The sequence below is a fragment of the Lepidochelys olivacea genome, assembly GCF_965140295.1.
Source record: "Lepidochelys olivacea isolate rLepOli2 genome assembly, chromosome: 27".
Taxonomy (NCBI): domain Eukaryota; kingdom Metazoa; phylum Chordata; order Testudines; family Cheloniidae; genus Lepidochelys; species Lepidochelys olivacea.
In genome coordinates, this window is record NC_140437.1 from 10,704,571 (window position 1) to 10,727,989 (window position 23,419).

Genomic DNA, 23,419 nt, shown 5'->3' on the forward strand with positions numbered 1-23,419 from the left:
TACAGATACAGATCCCACTGTATGGCCTAAAAAACATTTATTACACAAAGTCCTATCCTTCCCCCCTATGACTACAAGGGTGTTAAGGGGCCACTTCACCTTGAATGAGCCCTTGAAATATGTGTTAACAAGTTATACTAAACCATCTGTTCCCCCTTTAGCTGTGACACTGTGAGGATGTTTTCCAGGCCCGAAGAAGAGCTCTGTGTAAGCTCCTAAGTTTGTCTCTTTTATTAAAAAGATATTACCTCATTCACCTTGTCTCTAGTCTCTCTAATATCCTGGGAAACAACATAGCTACAATAACACTGCATACATAACGTTCCCTTATCACTGACACAGCTGAGCTTGACTGGATGGTAAAATTAGACGTTGCTGAGCAAATACAGACACTAAATTACTTGGTTAAGAATATGATCACTATAATAAAGTCCACACAGTGTAAGTTCAGAAATACTACGCATAATCCACAGTGCCCATCTGGGTAGTGAGACGTAAGAACAGAGCAGGAGATGCCTCATTATGTCGTGAATGCTGCCATGAAAGAGAAGATATCCGAGTGTGAAATCTACAATGAACACAGGAAACACCATGGAAAAGAACCACTGAAAGCACATGAGATTCCTTGTTGCCCCTGGTCCAAATCTGGTGCAGATCTATTGGAAAGAAACAGGAAAGATACTCTTTAGGTCTCTTACTAGTGACTACTACGGGTTTGTTTGTATTTTTAAATGCAACTGAGCTGTTGCAAATCAGACTGGGTAGCAATGTACCATTTGCTCACCAGGGGAGTCTAGATAAGTTCATACCAGAAAATGCCCCACACTTCCCAAATGACTCAATTCAGCAATTCCCTTGGCTAGATCAGTTCAGGTACAGCCTCATGACACAGCCAGATGAGTTGGTGGGAAAGTCCACACAAATAGCAAAGGCTTGGGGGCTGAAATCCTGGTCTCATTGACGCCAATGGTAACACTCCTGTTGACTTTAATGGGGCCAGGATTTCATCCTTGAATACTCCCCCACTCCCCAACCCTAGTGGATTTGAGGCCTCTCTCTTTAGCATTGTTCAAATATCACAACTTCAGAAACTCATGGCCAGAAGGACAAAACCCTTACTACCAACATCTAATATGCTTCTGGAGCCAAAGACAATCAGCCTGAAGCAGTTAGAAAAGAAACTAATACCAGGAAACTAGAACAGAAGAAATACAACAACGCCAAGCTGAGTAAGTGAGAGAGAAGGCTGGATTTCAAACAGAAAGTGTCTAGCAAGCGGCAAAGGCCACAGCTGTAGCAGCCACCCACACCAAGGTGATGTCAGACCCACTGCTGAGGGAGACCCCTGCAGGAGGAATAGAAAACACCGAAACAAAACTCTATCCATGGTACTTATCTGAGCCCTGTGACCCTGCTACCCAGGCACCTCGCAACCTTTAATATACGGATCCCCATCACACCCGTGAGGCAGGGCAGTGCTGCTATCCCATGGCGCAGATGGGGAAATGAGGCACAGAGAGTAGGTCTACACTGCATTGTTAACCTGGGCCTGTGGGACCGGGGCTTGTGGACTCGGTGTTTCCGAGCACAGGCTTGAGCGTCCGCACTGCATTGTCAACGCGGGTCTCCCACATTGCACTACACAGACCTTCTGACTCAGGTTTGCAGCTTGACCTGCATCCACACTGCAAAATGACCGGGCTTGGATGTGCATCCTAGGGCCCATCCCCTGGTCGGTCCGAGGACCCAGGTCCAAAGGGCTTGCTGACCTAAGTCAGAAAGAGTTGTGTGTGGATGGTAGGGAGGGTTGGGGTCAAACCTGAGTCTGAGCCTTGGTTTACAAATGCAGTGTAGACATATGCAAGGTCACATAGAGAGTCTATGGTTCTTGAGGACATCCAGAACGCAAGCAACTTTGATCAGGTGCTTAGAGAGGAAGCATATCTCCCACGCATACACCAGCATCGAAAAACAGCCAAAGCAGCAAACCCAGTCTCCAGGGCGTGGCCCCACCTCAGCGTGGGAACTGAGCGCAGCAGAAGGAACTGTTCTGAAAAGAAAGAAGCAGCTGTTTGATCAGAAAGCCACTGAGAGCCGTTCCTGACAGACACCCAATACAAAGCAGAATAAGGAAGTTCCAGAGCTGCCCTGTACCTTATGTCATCGTTTGCACCAGCGTGAGGATGTAAATTGTTACCCTTCTGTAGCGTTTTGTGCTCCCATTGTGCTGTGTAAGTGATGACAAAAGGTGCAGGGCAATGAAGAATCAGGCCCCTTGGCTCCGGTGTACAGGAGTGCTCTGTACAGGAGATGTGTGTGTATTTGGGTGTGTTTTACTACTTGGCCAGGTCAATTTGTGGGCAGTGGTTTAGGTTTTGTGTTAGGAAGCTGGAAGCATAGCCACTGGCATGAGTCAGACCCCTGCCGTGTCCTAGGGGTGTCCATTTTTGCGCCCTGCGCCATCCTACATGACTGAGACATGGAAACCGATTAATAAATAAAAATACCAGGCTCTTACACAGCATGTTTCATCAGATGATTTCAAAGCACTTTACAAAAGAGGCCAGTATCATTAGCGCCGTTTTACAGATGCACAGAGAGGGGAAGAGACTTGCCCAAAGCCCCCTGACAGGCCAGTGGCAGAGCCAGGACTAGAACCCAGATCTCCTGTGTTACACTGTGGCCCCAAAAGGCCAGGAGCATTCTAGACAAGGGGACCCTCCTCAGCTCATTAATCTGATCTCTGCGTACTGGCTGTTCTCAGGCTGAGTGAATGAATGCACAAAGGGCAGCATGTTTATATCATCTGTGTGGGAAGGACCTTAGCTAGAAAGCGTAGCAGCCCACCCCCCTGCTCTGCTCCACACCCCTCTACGCCAGGACACCCTTCCTTTTCCACTGTTAAAGGAGTCGGGGGGTGCTCCGGGGAGACATGTTGTGGGGGGCTCACCCAGGTCTTTGACAGTAGGGTGGGGTTGCAGGTCAGGATTGAAGTGGGGGCAGGGAGGATTGGGGGAAGGACCAGAACAGCAGCGGAAAGGCTCCAGATCAGGAAATTAGGTGCATCGGCAGGAATTGGGGCGAAGGAGCCTTAGCTACCCTGCTAAGACAAAAGGCACTGAGTCGCCCTGCTGCGTGTACGATAAAAAGCATTCAGCATCTCCTCCCCTGTCACACAGGGCACCCTCGAGAGCTCGGTAACCTGGCCTTCTCCCCCTTCACGGGGATCCCAGGCTGGATTCTCATGCCCCATGGCAATTCGTGGTTCCTGCCCTCCTCTCGCAGCCCCAGCAAGGCTCATTCTTCCATCTCAGCCTCCACCACACCCAGCAAAGCTCCAGAATGATGCTCAGCTCTATTACTTGTTGCTATGGTGACGAGCAAGGTGCCAGGCCTGGTGCATACTGAACAGCAGAGCTGGGAGGAGGTGGGGGGGGGGACGTGTGTAAATCGCATCCCACGTTCACCTGCACACGCTTCTGCCTTCCTGATACTGTCCTGCCCCAGCATCTTCCCCTCCCCAGCAGGACGGACACCATAAACATCCATGCGATGGGACTGGTGCTGGTCAGAGAACTCTCCACCCTGGCCAGAGCCAGCTTTCCGCTGTGTTGTGGCTTCCAGGAGAGACAGAGAACACAGAGCAGAGCCAGGATGCCTGGGTTCTATTCCTGGCTCTGCCACTGACTCCTTGGTGTGACCCTGTCACATCTCTCTGTGCCTCAGTTTCTCCAGCAGAAAAATGGGAGTAGAACCTAAAGGTCAATGAATGTTCATAAGGTCCTTGGGTGCAGAGGGTTAACACAGTTTGGATAGGCCTGGGTTGGATGGTGCTTACATTCTCGTCACTGTTATTGGCCAACAAGCATCCTGATCTCTACTCAAGCTGGTCCAATCACAGGGGAGGAGTGGGAACAAGGTAACCCAGGGGATGTGTTCTTCTCTTTTGCTCCTTTGTACCAGTTTGTCCTGTGATTGTCTGCTCCAGAGACAATCCAGCTCCTCCAGAGCTCAGGCAGGCTGCCAGCAGTAGGCGCAGCTCTCCTGGGAACAGCCATTCTTAGAGGTTGCTCTTGAGAGCCCCGTCCTTCAGACCCTCACTGAGACAATACTCACCCCCCACTCCCAGGCCAGGAGCGCCACAAACCAGCGCATCTGAGCACATTGTCTGGCTTTGTTGCTAGGGGGGATGAAATTATGGAACACGGACCTGCTTGATTATTACAGGCGGGCAATAAAAGGAAGAACCAGGGAGTGACAGATGGTCCTGGGCAGTCCATTGTTTGATCAGAAACCTGCTCAATCCCTAAATAGCTAAAGCCCGTAACATCAGTTAGCGGGAACACGCTGCACCTTCTGAACAGTGACAAGGCCAGTTTCGTACACATTTCATTACATCAAAACAAGGCCAGGAGGAAAGGATTCAGTCTTGTTAAAAGAGAGGGGACTGAGGCCAAGCCTCAGTGGGGAACCCAACTGAGTTTTCTAAAGAACCAAGTGTAAATCTGTCTAAGAACAAAATGGAAAAGGATTCTGGGGTTCCTACAGAGACATGGTAGATGAGGGGATATCTTTTATCGGTCCATCCTCTGTGGGAGAAAGAGACAAGCTTTCAGACTACACAGAGCCGTTCTTCAGGTCTGGGAAAGATACTCAAAGTGTCACAGCTAAATACAAAATGGAACAGTTTGGCATAAGTAGTTAACACATATTGTAAGAGACCATGCAAGATTCCTCTCTGTTTTATATTAGTCCATCGACAGAGGTTACTCCAGAGGATGCCTGCATAACTGACGTTAGAATCTAGCCCTTTTTATAGAACTTAGCGGGCATGATCCACAACACGACATGAGAAAAGTCAGGAGGGTTCTGCTCAGAAATTACAGTGGTGGGACCGTATAAGCACCAGAGAGGGAGGAGTGAGGTGCATCGGCTGAACTGAGTAAAAGCTCATGACTGGAGTATCCGGGGATGCTGTAGGTCAGAATGAGATGCCTGGGCAGAGGCCTTGGGGCTGGAACGGCATTGGATACTGCAGATAAGGACTATGTGCGTTGGCAGAGCTGTGGTGGCTCTGGACTAGAATAACAGAGACCATTGCAGACCAGGGTTGAGGTGCATTGGCAGAGCTGTATCTGAGGGCTGTTTACAGAGCACCTGACCACACAATGTCAAGTGAGTGTTTCCAGTCTCTCTCATACTGGGCACTAATATACCTTAAAACTGGGCATCTCCTCTAGAAATGAGAATCAACACCTCTAGGGATGAGAGATCCCACCTCTAGAAATGAGCTTCTGTCCTTTCTGCTGCCAACAGGGCGGCTGGTACAATTTGGACACGTGTCCATGTAACCCACACACCTTCTGGGTGTGTTTCAGAGTAACAGCCGTGTTAGTCTGTATTCGCAAAAAGGAGGACTTGTGGCACCTTAGAGACTAACCAATTTATTTGAGCATGAGCTTTCGTGAGCTACAGCTCACTTCATCGGATTCATCACTTCTGGGTGTGGTGGTCTGTCCCATCTAGTGTCACCGAGACCACTTAGAGAGCAATTAATGAGGCTGCTCTACAGGCTTAGCTAACAGCCATTTGGCTTGTAGCTCACATGGTAGAGGCTCATGCACTAAGCTCCAGAGGTCCCCAGTTTGATCCTGCACACCAAAGACTGGGGTCTGTCAGTGTTACATCTGCTCTTAGCAGAATGCACCAATTTATTTCACACAGGACACCAAAGAAGAGAAAGACTTTTGGTTACTTCTAGGGTGACCAGATAGCACATGTGAAAAATCCAGATGTGGGGGAGTAATTAGGGTGGGTAATAGGATCCTATATAAGACAAAGCCCCTTATATCGGGATGGGCCTGATAATATCAGGCTATCACCTTAGTTACTCCTGACCCAGAGACAAAGGGAAATAAAACCCACCCCTCTCCCAATTCTTTGAGCCATCCAGGATCACCAATAAATCCCCTACCAAAGACACTAAATCCTCTGTACTTGTACCCATGCTGCCAGCCACACTCTTTGCTTGACCAATTCAAGATCAGGAACCAAATGATTTGCATTGGCGAGGCTTTCTGCTCACAGGAAGTGAGGCAAGGCACAGAGAAGAGAGGGGTGGTGGAGATGAGACACAGGTGCAGGGAGGAGGAATTAACCTCTCAGATGCTGCAGGCATCGTGATACACATGCCTCCTCAGCATGCATTTGGCAGGCTGGAAAACAGCAGTGTTCTTAATATTCAGAAACAGCTGCTACTGACTCAGCGTAGCCTATAATAATCCCTTCTATTAGCACCTTTCGTCCAGGGACCGCAAAGAGCTTTACTAACCCAGACACGGAGATGGGAACGCAGGCACCTGGAGGCTGGGATGTGGCAGCTGTCTCACAGGGCGCAGCAGCTGGGAATTGGCCTGCTGTACTGTACCTACAGAGGGGCGGGATGCAATAGCCAGAGGTGGCATTTGGCCAGGACAGCCCGGCTAACACCCAGCACTGTACCTAGAAGTGCCAGGGGATCTTTCGTGGCCCCAAGTGGCCTGGAGCTCGGCTTTCCCCCATTCAGAGGAGAGCGGCCCTGGAACCATGGAGGTGCTTTGCCTTCAGCACTGCCCCAGCGGGAAGGAGGCCCCCTCCTCATGGCACACATGGCTTGCACCAGCCACTCTCACCTGCAGCGGTGGGGTGGGGGAGCATTTCCCAGCCTGGCCCCTTGGGCTAGGCTCATTAACGCCCCCAGGAGCCACAGCCTGAATTAGAGCCTCCCCGGGGGCTGCGTCAGACCCACCCGGTGCTGGGCAGCCCCTGGAAGGTGAAAGCTCCCTCCTTGGGGCCCCTGCTGCCCCCTCCCCTTCCTGGGGCCCCTGCTGCCCCCTCCCCTCCCTGGGGAGCCCCTGTCCGCTCCTGCCCCCTCCCCGGGGCCCCAGCTTCCCCCTCCCCTTCCTGGGGAGCCCCTGTCAGCTCCTGCCCCCTCCCCTTCCTGGGGCCCCAGCTTCCCCCTCCCCTCCCTGGGGAGCCCCTGTCCGCTCCTGCCCCCTCCCCTCCCCGGGGCCGAGCTCCCCGGGGTCCCAGCTGCCCCCCCCCCGGGCAGCTCCTGCCCCCCTCCCCCGGGGAGCTGCTTGCTCCTGCTCCGCTCCCAGACAAGGCGAGCGGGAGGCGGAGGCGGAGGTTGCGGTTGCTCCTCCCCGCCGCGAGGGGGCGCCGCGCGGCGCTGCTGCCGGCCGCTCCCTTTCCTCCAGCCCGGCCAATCTCGTTGGCGCCGGTGGGTCCCTCTCTCCGCTGCCCGGCCCGGCCCGTCTCGTTGACGGCGGAAGATGGCGGAGGAGACCCCAGTCTGCAGCTTCCTGTTCAAGAAGCGGGGCCCGGCGGCCGGCAGGGGGCGGCGCAAACGCCCGGGCAGCGACCAGGAGCAGGGTGAGGATGGGGGAGGGGCCGAGCCCCGCTCCGGACCGTGCCATTGTTCGGGGGGTGGGGGGGAGTGTGTGTTTCCTGCTAAGCCCTCATCACTGATGGATTCCGGGCCATACCATTTGTACCGCGGGGGTGGGCGCTGGGCTGGCCCATTACCTTCGGGGAGGGTTTCTGGGCAGGCCCAATATCACTGGGGAAGGGGGGGGACGGTTTCTGGGCAGGACCAATATGACGGGGGGAGGGGTTGTCCCATTATCAGGGGGGAGGATTTCTGGACTGTCCCATTATCACTGGGGAATGGTTCTGGGTTGTCCGAATGTTATGGGGGTGGGGAAGGGGTCTGGACCGTGCCACTGTCCTGGCAGGTGGGGGAGCCCTGACAGACTGGATGGGCCTTGGGGGGGCCCCGCTCTGTGTGTAGCCCCATGATGGGAGTTGAGCCAGCTTTGCCCCGAGAAGGGGCCGGATCCCCCTGCAGCCTGGTGCCCAGCCCCCATACAGGCTGAGTGGCCCCCAAGAGCCCTGTGCCCAGGGCCTGGCATGTGGGGAGCACTCCTTGGGGTGAGGGAATGGGGCCCCACTCTGGGGGCTGAAGACCTGGCCTGGCTACTCCTGCCCCTCCAGTTGACGGCCTCTTTTCCTCTGCAGGGAGCAGCAGTGATGAGGGGAGCACGGTGGTCAGGAAGGAGAGGCGGCGGGAAGCCCACAACCCCATGATCCAGAAGGTGACAGAGCTCATCGCAGAGATGCCCAGCTCCACGCATTGTCCAGTCACTGCATCCCACTCCCTGTGTAACAGGCCTCCCCGTGGAGTGCGGGGTGGGATGGGTCCCATGTTCGGACCCAGGAAATCCTTGGGGGAGATCTGCAGAAGGTGCTGTGCACCAGCACCACGAGACTGCCCACCAGCATCCTCGCCTAGCCATGGCGGTGCCATACGCTCCTCTGGAGTGGATCCAGCCAGTTTATAAGATTTATCTGGGCCCATGACAGATTCAGATTATGCAGGATTCAGATTCTCACTTAAAAAAAACAAACAACCCTATGTTTTGGGCCCTTCTGGTTGTGGGAAAATCTTTTCAAATGTGACCAGTCAGTAACTCGTGCAGAATTGTCTTTCGGGGTCTGCAGGCATCCTCGGCCAATGCCCTGCTGTGAGAGAGGAGAACTTTCCGTCTTCTCTCTAGGGCGTAATATCTTTTAAAGCCTAATGAGGACACCTAAAGGACCTGATTTTACAAATCTAGGTGTGCAAATGCACAGATTGGGTAGATGCATATGAAAATGACCAGCAAAGGGCAGTAACTGGGAGATCTAAAAGTGCCCCATGTGTCTTTTACCCAGAGGGATGCAGTATGCCATAGTAACTTTAGTAACTGAAAATTTAGGCCAGGACTACACCAGCAGTGCTTTGCCAGTATAACTATACTGGTATACTATACCAGCAAAGTGCTTCTAGTTATTTGCAGTTTATATCAACACAGCTCGCTCTTTTACCAGTATAGCTTATTTCACCCCCCACCCCACTCCAACTGAAAAAAAGTTACACCTGAATAGCGGCATCTACACTAGGGGCTTCTGCCAGCACTGCTATAAGGGTCAGGGATCACACCCTTGATAGACAGAGGCATGGTGGCAGAAGTCTGTAATGTACGTACAGCTTTAGTTATTGTGTATGGGTGCTATGGCTCGCTTGATCTTTTCACAGACCTCCTATTGTTACCCATTGGAGATGCACTGTAGATTGAGGGAAATGAGTGGTTCTAACATTGCAGGCCCACAGATCCAAATTAAACCTATCACTTTGCTCTCTTAACACAAGAATTTAACTTTGTGGTGCCCCTCTCTTGGTCTAGGAGAACCAAAGGTGTTTTGCTCCATCTTCCTTCCAGCCCAGAGGTGGCTGCATTAAACCAGTGCTGTGTCTATATGGGCCCTGATTTCGACAACTCCACTGGTTGCCTTCCTGGGCTGCAGCACTATCTCTGGCCAACATGTGATGGGGAACGTGTCCGGGTGTTGCTGGTGGTGGATCTTTCTTGGTTCTTCAGATATTTGCCCTCCCATCTTTCAGACCAGGAAAAGTGGTAAAGAGAAGACCTCGTATGGGGCAAGCAGCAGTGATGATGAAGGAAAGTCACAAGGAATCGGGGTCGCTTACAAATCAACGAGATCAGCGGTAAGCACAGTGCAGCACGTGGCTTTGAAAGGGGCCAGAAGGGAAAATTAGATCACTTAGTCTGCATAACAGAGGCCAGAGAGTGTGTTTGGTTGGTTTTATGATTGGCCCCAGGATCAGGTTTTGTTTTTGAAACTCTATTTAGTGTCTATCTGGTGCTTTTCTCTCTCTCTAATGTCTATCTTATCTGGCCCCCATCACCATAGTATTTGAGCGCCTCCCAGTCTTTAATGGATCTATCCTTACAACACTCCCATGAGGAAGAGCAGTGCTATTATCCCCATTGTACAGATGGGGAGCTGAGGCACAAGGTGGCTAAGTGACTTGCCCAAGGTCACACAGGAAGTCTGTGGTGGAGCAGGGAATTGAACCCAGGTCTTCATTGTCCTAGGCTAACACCCCAATCGCTGGAGCAAGGAACTCAAAGAACTTTACAAGAAGGTCAGTAACTTTATCCCCATTCTGCTGATTGGGAAAGTGAGGAACAGAGAGGAGAAGTAACTTTCCTAGGGTCACACAGCAAGTCAGTGGCAGAGTGGGAAACAGAACCCAGGAGTCCTGATGCTCAGTCCAGTGCCCTAACCATGCAATTACAAAAAGAGATGTGTATGTGACTACAAATCCTTATTGGTGTAGAAATTTTGACTGTCTTCCCAAATAAACATCACTAAAGGCCTTTTTGCTAGTAACATAGACTCTTCTCCAGTGTTGGAGATCCAAACAGCGTGGTTTAGTGCAGGAGAAGCAGACACTGCCCTATCTAGTTTAACTGCCCTGAGCTGAACAAAAGCCTAAAAGGAACAGTCTACTCGGATGGGAAATCAATTGGATCGAGTTTCACTAATCTGAGGAGGTGTTAGTAATGGAAACAGACTTTTTTAATGCTTGCCATGTTGTGGTAGCTGAGTTGGTCCCAAGATATTAGAGCGACAAGGAGGACGAGGTAATAGTTTTCATTGGACCAGCTTCCATTGGTGAAAGTGACAGGTTTTCGAGCTACACAGAGCTCTTCTTCAAGGCAAGAAGTGGTACAGATCTCGGCTTTGACACGCATTCCCGCTCACTTCCCCTCTCTGTGCCCCCATTTCCTCCTCTGTAAAACAGGGATAGTGCTGAGCTGCCTCCCACAGGGGTTGCAAGGATCTATTAGTTCATGTTTGTACAGTGCCTTGTGACGAGCTCAGGGCTGCGATTATTATTCACCACTTGGGTGTCAGGGAAAGGTCTGTGGCTGTCAGTTTCACATCCCCCAGCAGAAAGTGGGAGGTGCTGGAGAAGAATGTGGCTTTATGTTCATCTGCCGGAAACTCCAGAGCTCAGTTTATTTGTAATCAGAGGCCGGGAAGCTCCCACCTGGATATAATTGTACTTAAGTCTCTGCACTGTGGGACTGTTGCTAAAGGGTTGATGAAGCCCAGTATTAATAGAAATGTTTTCACAATATTAAAAAAACAGATGTATTAACTAAATTAAATGGTAAACCTCCCACAGCTGGGTTAGAAATCCAGACAACAGCCTTTGTAGGAAGAGTGGTTTAGTGGTTAGGGCACTAAATTAAGAGATCTAGGTTCAATTCCTAGCTCTGCCATCGGCCTCGTTGGGCAATTCCCTGCAAAATAGGGGTAAATGCTTCCCTATCTTTGGGAATAAAATCCATGAATGAGTGCAAGGTGTGATAGAAGGACCGAGATGTTAAAGAAGCAGGAAGTGAAATGGGCTGTAAACACAAAGTGACTCCTGCCTGGTTAGGTGCATTGTCAAGGTACCAGAGTGAAGTGCAACAAGCAACCAACTGGTATCAGTGGAAAGTGACTGTCATAAGAACTTAAGAATGGCCCTACTGGGTCAGACCAAGGATCCGTCTAGCCCAGTATCCTGTCTTCCAACTGTGGCCGATGCCAGATGCCCCAGAGGGAATGAACAGAACAGGTCATCATCAAGTGATCCATCCCCTGTCACCCATTCCCAGCCTCTGGCAAACAGAGGCTAGAGATGCCACTGATAGACCTATCTTCCATGAATTTATCTAGTTCTTTTTTGAACCCTGTTGTAGTCTTGGCCTTCACAACATCCTCTGGCAAGGAATTCCATAGGTTGACTGTGCATTGTGTGAAGAAATACTTCCTTTTGTTTGTTTTAAACCTGCTGCCTATTAATTTCATTTGGTGATCCCTAGTTCTTGTGTTATGAGAAGTAGTAAACAACACTTCCTTATCTACTTTCTCTATACCAGTCATGATTTTATAGACCTCAATCATATCTCCCCTTAGCCATCTCTTTTCCAAGGTGAAAAGTCCCAGTCTTATTACTCTCTCCTCACATGGAAGCTGTTCCATACCCCTAATCATTTTTGTTGCCCTTTTCTGAACCTTTTCCAATTCCAATAGATCTTTTTTGAGATGGGGCGAACACATCCGTACACAGTATTCAAGATGTGGGCGTACCATGGATTTATATAGAGGCAGCATGATATTTTCTGCCCTATTATCTATCCCTTTCTTAATTATTCCCAGCATTCTGTTCGCTTTTTTGACTGCAGCTGCACATTGAGTGGGTGTTTTCAGAGAACTATTCACAATGACTCGAAGATCTCTTTCTTGAGTGGTACTGGCTAATTTAGACCCCATCATTGTATATGTATGGTTGGGATTATGTTTTCCAATGTGCATTACTTCGCATTTATCATCATTAAATTTCATCTGCCATTTTGTTGCCCAGTCGCTCAGTTTTGAGAGAGGCCCCATTCCTTCAGCACCGTGCATTTATCCTGTGCTCCTGATGGCAGGATCTGAGCAGCTTTCTTCACCGGGGGAGTCTTCTCTTGACTGTGAATGGGGAAATGTGCTTCTTGCATTTCAGAAACCTGTAGGTCCGGAGGACATGGGAGCGACGGCTGTGTATGAGCTGGACACTGAGAAGGAGAGAGATGCCCAGGCCATCTTTGAGCGCAGCCAGAAAATCCAGGAGGTCAGTCAGCCGTGACGTGTAAAGCCAGAGCTCTGCGGGGGGAGATGATATGTTCGTCTGTTTAGTCAGGCACTTTACCTTGCCTTCTCATTGTCCAGGGTTGGCCGAGGGGCTGCTTCCCAGTTGAAGTGTGTGTGGGGTGGGGGTAAGGGGTTAGTAGGGGAGAAGAGCTCGGGTTCAAATCAACCTGCTTAGTGCAAGCAGTCGGAAGCAGTTTAGCCACGGGTGCCTGGTCATTTACATGGGACCTGTGGTTGAGAGGTCTAAGCCTGGAACAAGGGATGCTGCAAATCAGGCCGAAGCAGCTTTGGCAGAACTGACTGGAATAACAGGGTTCTGCGGGTGTGCTGGCAGAGGGGTGTGTGAGAATGTGTTAGCAGTGGGGGCTGCAGGTCAGGAGTGAGGCACACTGGCAGAGCTGGGTATGGGGAGCCCAGGCCTGGGATAGCAGGGGGCTGCGGGTCAGGATTGAGGTGCATTGGCAGAGCTGTGGTGGGCAGCCAGTCCTGTTCCACGCCTTTCTTCCAGGAGCACCAAATTCGCCCACTGATTTTGAAAAATGGAAGTGGGGGGAAGCTTTATTTCCCTAAGTTTGACAAGCCAAGTATAAATCCCTTTCCCTGGTTACAGTGGGCACCTCCTGGCTTTCATGGCCATCCCTCATGCTCTGAGAAGGGAGTTGCGGGGGAGGATGGATAGCAGAGAAGGTTGGGGGCTGGCGGGGCCAAGAAGCAGATCTAGGAGACTGGGAAATGGAGCTTTCTTCCCTGTTTTCTTGCTCTCCCTATGTAGGAGCTACGAGGGAAGGAGGACGATAAAATTTACCGGGGGATCAATAACTATCAGAAGTACGTGAAGCCCAAAGATACGTCGATGGGGAACGCCTCCTCGGGAATGGTCAGGTAGGTGGCCTGACTTTTTAGATCGGGAGCCATGCTGTCCGGGCAGCATGTGGAGAAGCTTGCAGCATGGGCAGCAGACATGTGTCTGTTCTGGGGACAGGGCGTCAGTTTCCAGTGTAGCAAGCTGGCCCCTTTCACCAATGCTACCCTCCATTTGAAGACTGATTCAAACCGGAACCTGACTGTCGGCGTCTCAGATGCACCCGTTCTAAGCATGCTTCCGCCCCTTTCAGGAAAGGCCCGATCCGAGCGCCAGAGCACCTGAGGGCCACTGTGCGATGGGACTATCAGCCCGACATCTGTAAAGACTACAAGGAAACGGGCTTCTGTGGCTTTGGAGGTGAATGGACCTTTCCCTTTCTGCAGCACCCCAATCCCATCCTGAGTTCCAAACTCACTAGCTAGTCCCTTTTTAAAAAGAACATCCAGGCCGGCACAAGTTCTCCAGACACTGTGCCAGACTCACAAAGTGGCGTCAACCCAGCCAAACGCTTGTAGAGGCAAACGGCAGCATTTAGATGGCTAATGACCTGAACTTGCAGTCCATGAGTAGAGGATGTCTACGGATCTAAGCAGGACATTTCTGGAGGATGGCCACAGACTTCAGACAGCCTGTCTCTTTGTTTATATAGTGCCGTAAATGCACAAGGCGCTGAGTCAAAGGCAATTGATTTCTACAACTAGAAATACAGTAATCACCTGACAAGGTGGATCTTAGCCAGAGGATCTCCGCATGATTGTAAGATGAGCTATAAAAAGAGGATGAACCTGTCCATTCAGTGGGTATTATTGACCGGGGTGACGGAGCTTGGGGGTGTGGTTACAGCTTTGGACTGGGAGTCGGAGGTCTAGAGTCTATTTCCAACTCTACCACTGAGTGTCCCTTTGTAACCTTGGGCATGCCTCCCTCTGGCAGGGAAATAAGAGAAGGTGTGAGGGGATGTGCTCCGCCCATTCCTTAGTGTTTGTGTGTCCCATTTGTGGCCTTGTTCTGCCATGATGGGGTGAGGGTTACATGTTGGATGTGACACTTCAGTGCTTGGGAGCCCCATTGATCAGATCAAGATGTAAACTGGGCTCTGTAGTCTCCATGAGCCACACCCCTGCATTAAACAGGAGGGGGGGATTGCACGCTGATAAGTTGCACCTCTCTTGGGCAAAGCACCCTGCAGTACAGCAGCCATTTATAAACCACTTGCAAAAGGCGGTAACTGAAGAGTGGTGGGAGGGAATGCTAACTCCTTGTCTGTTTGTCCTGCTGCAGACAGTTGTAAGTTCCTCCACGACCGCTCTGACTATAAACACGGCTGGCAGATTGAACGGGAACTGGACGAAGGACGCTATGGAGTCAACGGTACAATAGTAGTCCTCTCCCTTCTCTCCCTCAATTCCATTCTCATGAGGTCTTGCAGCGTTGGTATTTTAGAATGGGCTAGACTGAGGGCTCTTAGGGGATGACGGGTAAAGGAGAAGTGACCAGTGACTCCTTCCCTGTCTCAAATGACATGCTAAGTGGTGGGTCACAGGTTTAAGTTAAAGATAAAAAGGACAGTCCTTCATTGCAGCGGGTCTCAAAACTGTGGAACTCCCTGTTGCAGGATTGTAGAACCCAATCCTGCAGCTGGATCGCTATGTCCAATAATTGCTGCTGTTCCGAGAACTAAGAAAGCACTGAACAACTCTGCTGCTTCAGGATGATGGCTGGTCGCCACGGGGGCTGGAATGAATACCCCTTCCATGAGCAGCATTGCCCAATGGGCCAGGTTCATCTCCTGGGGGATGGGGGCAGAGGAATTAGGCTTTCTTTGAAGTATCAGGTATGCCCTAGTGCCAGAGGCAGACTGTGGCCAAGAAGAATTAATGGCCTGATCGGCTTTCTGAAAACTTCACCCCAGGTAGTCTTACCCCTAAAGGGGTAGTGATCTGCTGTTGCTCCCGGCCCAGGAGCGAGCTATGGGTGGGGCTGGTGGGACATCTCCCTGCCTTTCAGCTGCACTCTGGCTGCTGCACGTTCACATGTATTTCCCCACGTGAAACAGGGCTATTCCTTGCCGCTACGCCGCGCAGTTGCTGCGTCTCCAGGCCACGGGCTGTGTGGCGCTTCTGACCCGTGGCAGAAAATTCCAGGGGCCAGGTTGTGTGTTCAGCGGTTGGGTTTGGAGCCGAGTGGTTCAGTGGCAGCTAGTCTGGGAGGAACACTCGGAAGGCAGCCTCGCTGGTGTCTGCTTATAGCAGTGAGTGGGCGAGGCAGAGGAACCTGCTCCTTGGGGGATGAGCAGCGAGCATGTTTGCTCATTAGACCTAATTATATCTCCTTACCACGCAAGCTGCTGACATCCGAGACGCCTAGCTGCCAGAGCTGGGTTATTTCTGGCCAAGGACCAGGCCCACCTGCTGAGTGCTTCCTGCACTGGGGGTTGTGCGTGTGCCGGGCTCTGGCGGGCTGACTGGGATGCCCCTCTCTTGCCGCCTGACTGTGGTCAATTGTCCTCTCTCCCGCAGACGAGGAAAACTATGAGGTGAGCAGCGATGACGAGGACCTGCCCTTCAAGTGTTTCATCTGCAGAAGCTCCTTCAAGAACCCTGTGATTACCAAGTAAGCAGCTGCCTCTGGTGCTGGGATGGGGACACAGTGATCTGGCTTTTAGATCACTTACTGAGTCCATTCCTCGCTCTCCGTGGCCAGTGTTATTGCCCTCCTCAGGGTGACACTGCATCTGGGCCTTTCAGTTTCTAGCTGCCTGGACCCTTCCCTGGCGTTTTTCCAGCACTTTCCCTCCAAGGCTCCCAAAATGCATTCATTGTCCATTGTAAAGCACTTCCCATTGTGACAGCAGCTGTTTTATTCTGGCTTTTATCACCAGCCTTGAGATTTTTTTTCATCCCAATGCTTTACCAGTGCTTCATAAGCATCATTATCCCTGCTGTACACATGGGGAAACTGAAGCACAGGGCAGTGAAGGGACTTGCCCAAGGTCAAAGAGTGATTTGGTGGCAGAGCTGGAAATAGAATCCAAGCGTCATGATGGGCATCCCACCCTACCATCCCAGCAGTGGTGAGCTGGGAGGTCTTTGTGCCTCAATTGGGAGCCTCTCCTCTGATTTGACAAGGTCCTGTGAGCATGTCCAGGGGTTTGGTCTCTGGAGCATCAGCCCAGCTTCCGTGTAGGACTCCTGGGTACACTTCTCAGTCATGCTCCCTGGCCTGGGATCGCTGCAGAAGCAGCAAACCCAGTTCTTGGGAGCAGGGGCAGATCTCTTGGGTGTAGCACCTTGTGCCTTGTTCTCGTGCGGGAGGGTCTGCAGCTGGTCCTAAGGCTGTGGGACGTTTCCTCTGCTGCATTTGTACTGTAACAACCGCTCAGGCCAGGCCTTGCCATAATGCCCTTTGCAGGTGCCGGCTTGCTGCTACGGGGCAGGGAGGAGGCTAGCTGCTCGATTCCCCGCTGGGTCCCAAGGGAGTGAGCCGTCAGCGCCCTCCTGTCTCCAGGTGCCTCCCAGAGATGGTGACTTTGGGTCTGTCCCCTGCAGCCACTCCTTTGTGGGAGACTTACCCTGGCCCCCTTGTTCCCTCCCGGCAGGTGCAGACACTACTTCTGCGAGAGCTGCGCCCTGGAGCACTACCGCAAATCCAAGCGCTGCTACGTGTGTGACCAGCAAACCAATGGTGTCTTCAACCCAGCCAAAGGTGCCTCACCCCTCCCGCCCTGCCCCCTTCTGGGATCACAGGCCAACCGGGGTGGATGTTGCTGCACTGAGTAGGGAGAGCCGCCTCCTTCTCTCCAGGTGGCGTGGCTTGGCTTAGCACAGGCTGGATCACTCCCCTTGCTAAACAGATCGGAAAATACAGATGCCCTAGTGAGTTGGGTTAAAGCTCTGAGCTGGTCTCCAGCCTCTATCTTGAAGCGCCAAGAGCTGCATGCTCTTCCCCTGTGAATAGCTGGCCAAGTGGAGCCAGCAACAGAGAGGGCCGGGAAGAGCTTCTGATGGGCCGGATCCAGTTTTCCTCTTCTGCCTTGGGTGGGACGTGCTGGGCAGGGGAACAGCCTGACTGGACACAGTAACCAAGAGCATCCAGAGGGTCAGTGCTGTACATGCCTTTGGGTCACCTTGCGGCAGGAGGTGGTGGAATGTCCTAGAAATCATGTTTCCCTCTGTCTGCTGGGGATTACCCAGGAGCCATGAGGCAACTGCTCCCACCTCTAGCCCTGCCTGAGCGATCGCAGCTGTCTGCGCGAGCCCGCCTCTTGGAGGCCCCAGCCCCTCTCCCAGCTGGCTCTTCCCATGCCCGACACCTTGATAGCCCCTTCACCTTACTGGATCCTTGCCTGAGAGCAGAGCTGCAGTTCCAGGGCTCGTTTCAACCCAGCTGCACCTCCCAACAGCCAAATCTACCTTCCATGGCTGCTGCTGGCCCGGTGAGGGCCTTAGCTGGGACTGAGAGCTATTTACGGTTCTCTGGGGAGAAGCAGCCCTTGGGAAGCACAGGGCCTGTTCAGAGCCTCACCCCTGCTCCTCTTGTCTTTTGCAGAGTTAATGGCAAAGCTAGAAAAGCACAAGGGTGAGGAGTCGGATCCCTCGGAGCATGGAGATGAGCCATAGTAGCACAACTCTCTCCCCTGTTCTTCCTCCCACCCCTCAGGGTTTGTAATTATCCCAATAAAAGTTTATAGAAAAGACCTGTCTACTTCGGATTTTGCTTGGAGGAGACTGTCACAAGCAGGTTATTAGCTTGTTAACCCAGCCACAAGGATCACCAGGACGCCCCCTTGCGCTGAGCTGCCAGACTAGGTCCTTTAGCTGTCAGCGCCCCAGTGGTCTCAAAGTGGGAGACTAAGGTGAGGAGGGTCTCCCAGCCAGGCTAATGCACAACACAGCCTCCAGTCAGCTGCTAGAGAAAACGTACCAGCAAAGCCCTGGTTGTACTGCCAGGACTCAAGTGGCAACTTTCCTGTGCTAGAAGGTGGTGGTGGGTGGGCTCCTGCATGCTGGGCGGGCTCCTGCATGCTGGGCTGCAGCATTCCCCCCACCCTCCATGGCTGTAGGACCACGGTGAGGCTCTGTCACCTCCAGGCTGGAGCAAACTGCATTTTAAATCACACAATGAGACCCTCACTTTACAAGGAAGCCTTGATTTGCCCAGTGAGCATGAGACACTCGTGGTCTCTGCTCCCTGCCAAACATGAACCCAGAGACGCTTCTGCCCCAGCTGGTCCCAGTGAGATTTCTTTAAAGGGTGATGCCGCTGGGGTGAGTGACAGCCCTGGAGCGAGAAGTTCTCGAGCTCTTTTAGAGCAGGGGGAGGAGGCTAACCAGGTCGAGTAGAGCAGGCTGAAGGATGGGAAGAATTTCACAAATGTGAAGATGTTTCCAGTTCCCAGGGTTCAAAATGAAACTTTCAAAAACCTCAACCCCTTGAAATTTCAGATGTTCCCCCCCTTTCTGGCATTACTGTGAGGGATGTCTAAAGGATTTTACTGTGTCCATTTCTCTTTCCCATCTTGCTTTTAAAAGAGGTGCCAGTCTCACGTTTATTTATTCACCCTGCTCTGCTGTGTGTGTAGCATTGATTGTGCCTGTTAGCAACCACCCCTATACTTGGTCATATCCTACAGCCTCTGGGCTCTGCCCTCGGTGTACCTGCCTTTAAACCCTCCACAGCGTGAGTCAGGGGTTTAGCTTTCCACAGCAACCTCCTACATGTTCCTCACAACGCTATAAGAAAACATCCCAGCACTCCACTCTTCATTGTCCTAAGTGCAGTGAAAGAGAGCTCAGGCTGGAGCCTCCCACTGAATTTAATCTGATTGCTTAGCGCTCTCCCCGCCTCCCCCCGCTACAATTTCTTTGAGCATTTAAAATCTAAACTCAATTACAAGAGTAAAAGGGCATCCAATCAATCTTCTACAGCTAGACGGGCTGTCACCACCACACCCAAGCCAGAGAAACTTCAGCTCACAGGTTTGGGGAGCTTTATGCCTCTGAGAATAGGGGTTGGGTATCCTAAGGTTTTCACTTGGACTATGGAAGTGATGCCATACACTGAGGGAGGGGGAAGCAGGCTGGATTTGTCGTGCACAAAAGATTATTTCTGGCATTTACTAAAATAAGTTTAATCAGTGTAATTTCCTGGTGCTCTTTTGTTCCCCGAGATATTATCACAGGCTGGTTCGATATGTGAGTTGAAGAGCCCTTTTCCCCCCTAATTCCTAAACCTCTTAAGAGTCCCAAGGCAGGGTCTTGATTTTTCCCCTTCAGGAAAGCCCTATGATGATACAGTAACAAGGGTCCCACTGTTGGTCATTAGCTGGAAGTTTTAGGTCTGCCTACTTCTGACTGCTGCATCTGTACAAGGCCCATTGCCGCTGTGGGAAAACACAGCCCTTTGGGTTCCACACAGCTTCAAATAAACCACCTCCCTTCCTGCACTGTACTGTGCCCCTGGCAGATGTCACAAGCTAGGCTAGTCCTTGAGGTTAGAGCTGCACTGCTTTCCTCCTCTAGCAAGTGCTTCCAGGCTGGCGTTGGAGAAGGAGGGGGCCGTGCTACTGAAACGGCCATCATTTCAAGCAATACTAAGCTGACCTCTGGCCAAGTCTGTGCTCAGCCACGTCCCCTTGCTCTTTGCAGAAAGGGGGGCCTCTGGACTGTGTCCTGGGCATGTTCCAATTCATGAAATTATGTTCTGCCTCTAAACTCCCCCTCGCTCTGCTGCAGGTTGAGTGGTGCTGTCAGGAAAGAGTTACAATTTAGCTAAAAGCAAAGACAAAATCTGCAGAACAAGCAGGAATGATTTTAGTAGCTGGAAAGGCACTGACCATTGTAAACAGCTGATAAGCTTATGCCTGCCCAGTAATACAAATGGAGATCACAGGCCACATTATTCTGTAGCGATTAGCATGTATTATACAAGTCCAGGTCTGTTTGAAACTGCATTTACAATTATTTTTCAAATGCTAGATAGTAAACAAAGCTAAGCTTGAAGGGGCAATTTCAAATGTAAGTGCCTCTTGTAAAGACATTATGTATCTTAAACTCCACTTCAGTGCGAGAATTCTATTAAAATGCAGTATTCTGAAAAAAAGAAAAAACTCAGTTCTTAGAACAATGCTAACCCTCCCTTCACAATCCACTGGATATCTGTAAGCACTCATCCCTCCCCTGCCTCCTTCCCCTGCAAGGTAGCCATAGATGCTTGATGCAATAGGATGACCTCTCTACATATGTACTGTTCTTAGTTTTATCTTTGTTTAGGGTTCTCTCTGGACTTGTAACAATGCCTGTCTCTGTATGTGCAGATAAATGCAAATGAATTGATCAGAGAATGTATATAACTGGCCACTGTGGCACCATATCTTTGAAGCTGCTTGTAGTCTTCCCGGTACCATGAATAAACCCCCTTCGGTATTGTCCGTGCTTGCCTGATTCTTGGGGAAAAGAATCTTTTTGCCGAACAGCGTTGGCGCAGCGAGCAGGGTGTGATTGGGAATCCTCGGAGAGTTTCTCACAACCAGGGATAGAGGTGAGTACCTTTCTACTTCCCACCTCTAGCACACACCTTGGTTGGGGACTCCCTGAGGCACCCCTCCGCACCCCTTTTTAATACGAACCACATATAGGATGCACAGGCAAGAGGACTGAATGGGTCTGTGTTTGTGTCCAGACACTGAGCACCAGGGATCGCTGGAGGCGAAGGCTGCATTGCCAAGGACTGAGCCCCAGAGCGTGTGGTGCAGTAAACTGAGGACAAGGGGGTGCTCAGTCAGCCTCCCCTGAAGCGCCGCTTAAGTGGGTTTCAGGAAGCTGGGATACGATGTCTTATGAACCCAGAATGTGTCAACGATACCCTCCACGGGAGGGAGGCTCATTGAGTTTTTGAAAGGGAAACATGAGAAGGTTCAAAAGATGATGGCAAAAGCTGGCTGGAATGAGGGTACGAGTACAATGGATAGCATGTGGTGGTCTGGTCAGACGAAAGGAAGGTTAGGGAAAGGGATCGTAATAATGTATTGCGAATATGAAAGGAAATTACAAGAATTGGAAACACTTTACATCAGCGCTGAATCAAAAGGCAGATTGCAGCCGCAAGCTGAGTGAGCTTGAAGCAGAGAACAAGGCTTTAACAGCAAAACTAAAACAAACCAACTCCTCTGCGCGTGTATTGTTGCGAGCACACAACAGAAGGGTGATTTTACTGACCCTGACTCAAGCAGCGATACTGATAAAGACCAAAATGAAATGAATTGGAAACGCCTTGAGGAACCAATTCAAAATTGGGACCTGGCACACATAGGGGAAGATCAAGATAATTGTCGTCGTCCCCCCAACCCAAAATTAAATGCCAGTGCTCCCTTGGCCCCTCTCCAAGTGACCACTCGGTGGTCAGGGACAGGTGAAAACAGAGTGGCTCATAATACTTATAAGCACACTCCTCTCAGCGCAGAGGAAATGAGGGGCTTACTAAAAGATCTCCCTGATTTAAAGCCCAAAGACCCAAATTTGATATTCTGGAAAAGAATAAACCAGATGATTACCACCTATACGTAACATCCCATGGATCTTCATTTCTTAACAAAAGCTAAATGCCCCGACCTATCATGGGCCAAGATCCCTGCAGAAGGACACCGAAAACGCATTTGGGCCTCTGTTAAATTTGAATCTGAAAATATGACATGACCTGTGCCTGCACTGAGTTTAAGGAAGCTGTCCAAGAAGCCTTGGGGAACGGAGCCGGTAGTTGGGGATTGATCGTGGGCTGTGTACAAGGCAAGGACGAGCCTGCCTCTCAATATTGGGAAAGAAAGTGGGAGATGTATTCCAGCAATGCAGGGACTGCAGGCCCAAAGAAAACAGATCAGGCATTTTTAAAGATGTTAAAGGAAGGTTTTAACTCCCACCTGCAAACAGCCCTTGCTTTGGGAGTGAACCCAGGCTCTGATTATGAATCCATCTGTATGAAGCCAGACAGGCCAAAGAGATAAAAAGCCAAGTCAGGGGCAGAATCACGGCCAGTTGAATCCCTGCGGTACCTCCCTGCCCTTTCAATCTGGTCCTGGTCCCGTCCCACCCTCCCCCTACCTCACAGTGTTCTGTATGTGGGGAAACTGAACGTGGGGCAGCTGGATGCCCAAGCCGAGGAGCCCTGGGCAAGTGGCCTCAACTGGTATCTCAACCAGCTGCCAACCCTTACTCACACCTAAGCAAAGAGGAAATGGCCAGGCTTTTAAATTCCATAACCCGCTAGGATCCAGCGGCCCCCCCTTGCCTGTCAGTACCGATGATGCAGATGTAAATCCCTCGAGGCCACACTTACAGGCATAGATAAGGGGCCAGCCATGCACAGTTCTTGTGGACACAGAAGCATCTGTTTCCATTACTGACCTCTCCCTCCCCACTACTAAATATACTATTTCAGGGGTAGGAGGTGCACAACTCACGGCTTACAAAAGCTATCCTGTTCTTGTAGAATCTAATCTATTCTTTTGGACCCAATCCTTTTATGTAGCTCCAAATGCAGAGGGGACTGTTTTGGGCCTGAATTTCCCCTGCGACCTTGCAGCAATTCTCAATCTTGCTCAAAGTAGTGACATTTACTGATAAACTTATGCATACTCAGACCATTCCCTGCCGCAAGGATCCATCCCTCTCTTCAGTTGCAACTGCCAAATCTGTGGCTCTTACTTGGGATACACCTAACCCTTTTCAAGACCTTATGTTCCAGATTTCCCTCGGTTTGGGCAGAAAATAAGTTGCCTTGCAGTTCGATGCCTGGTCATCTTTGCCCACCCATCCAGGTTACCAGTCAGCTCCCTCCACCTACTGAGCAATACCCTCTCAAACCTGAGGCTGTGGATGCGGTAGGTAACAGTATTTACTCTTTACTTCAGCAAGGCATACTGGTTCCTTATGGAAGTGCACCCTCTTAAGCCCAGGACCCTCCAGAGATCCCCTCTTGGGCGGA

The 23,419-nt window shown here is 51.1% G+C and overlaps 1 protein-coding gene across 2 annotated transcripts; it reads left to right on the forward strand.

The window, feature by feature from the left end:
* Positions 1–7,213: 7,213 nt before the first annotated feature.
* On the forward strand, positions 7,214–18,135 carry LOC311513881 (E3 ubiquitin-protein ligase RNF113A-like). 2 transcript variants are annotated; one of them, XM_084616054.1, is made up of 10 exons: positions 7,214–7,413; positions 8,059–8,135; positions 9,485–9,589; positions 12,449–12,556; positions 13,349–13,458; positions 13,692–13,798; positions 14,723–14,812; positions 15,961–16,054; positions 17,040–17,146; positions 17,990–18,135. In XM_084616054.1, the coding sequence occupies exons 1-10, from the start codon at positions 7,314–7,316 to the stop codon at positions 18,058–18,060; spliced, it is 969 nt and encodes a 322-aa protein (XP_084472180.1). In that variant the 5' UTR covers positions 7,214–7,313; the 3' UTR covers positions 18,061–18,135. The 2 variants fall into 2 exon arrangements, with proteins under 2 accessions (XP_084472180.1, XP_084472181.1); XM_084616055.1 differs by lacking the exon at positions 7,214–7,413 and adding an exon at positions 7,693–7,775.
* Positions 18,136–23,419: the final 5,284 nt, after the last annotated feature.

What these genes read in the sequence shown, in the direction of transcription:
- LOC311513881 (XM_084616054.1), top strand. Translation starts at nt 7,314, where the DNA reads ATGGCGGAGGAGACCCCAGTCTGCAGCTTCCTGTTCAAGAAGCGGGGC. An exon ending in GCCTCCTCGGGAATGGTCAG is followed by an intron (nt 13,459 to 13,691) that starts GTAGGTGGCCTG and finishes CGCCCCTTTCAG; the next exon opens with GAAAGGCCCGATCCGAGCGC. An exon ending in AAGAACCCTGTGATTACCAA is followed by an intron (nt 16,055 to 17,039) that starts GTAAGCAGCTGC and finishes CCCTCCCGGCAG; the next exon opens with GTGCAGACACTACTTCTGCG.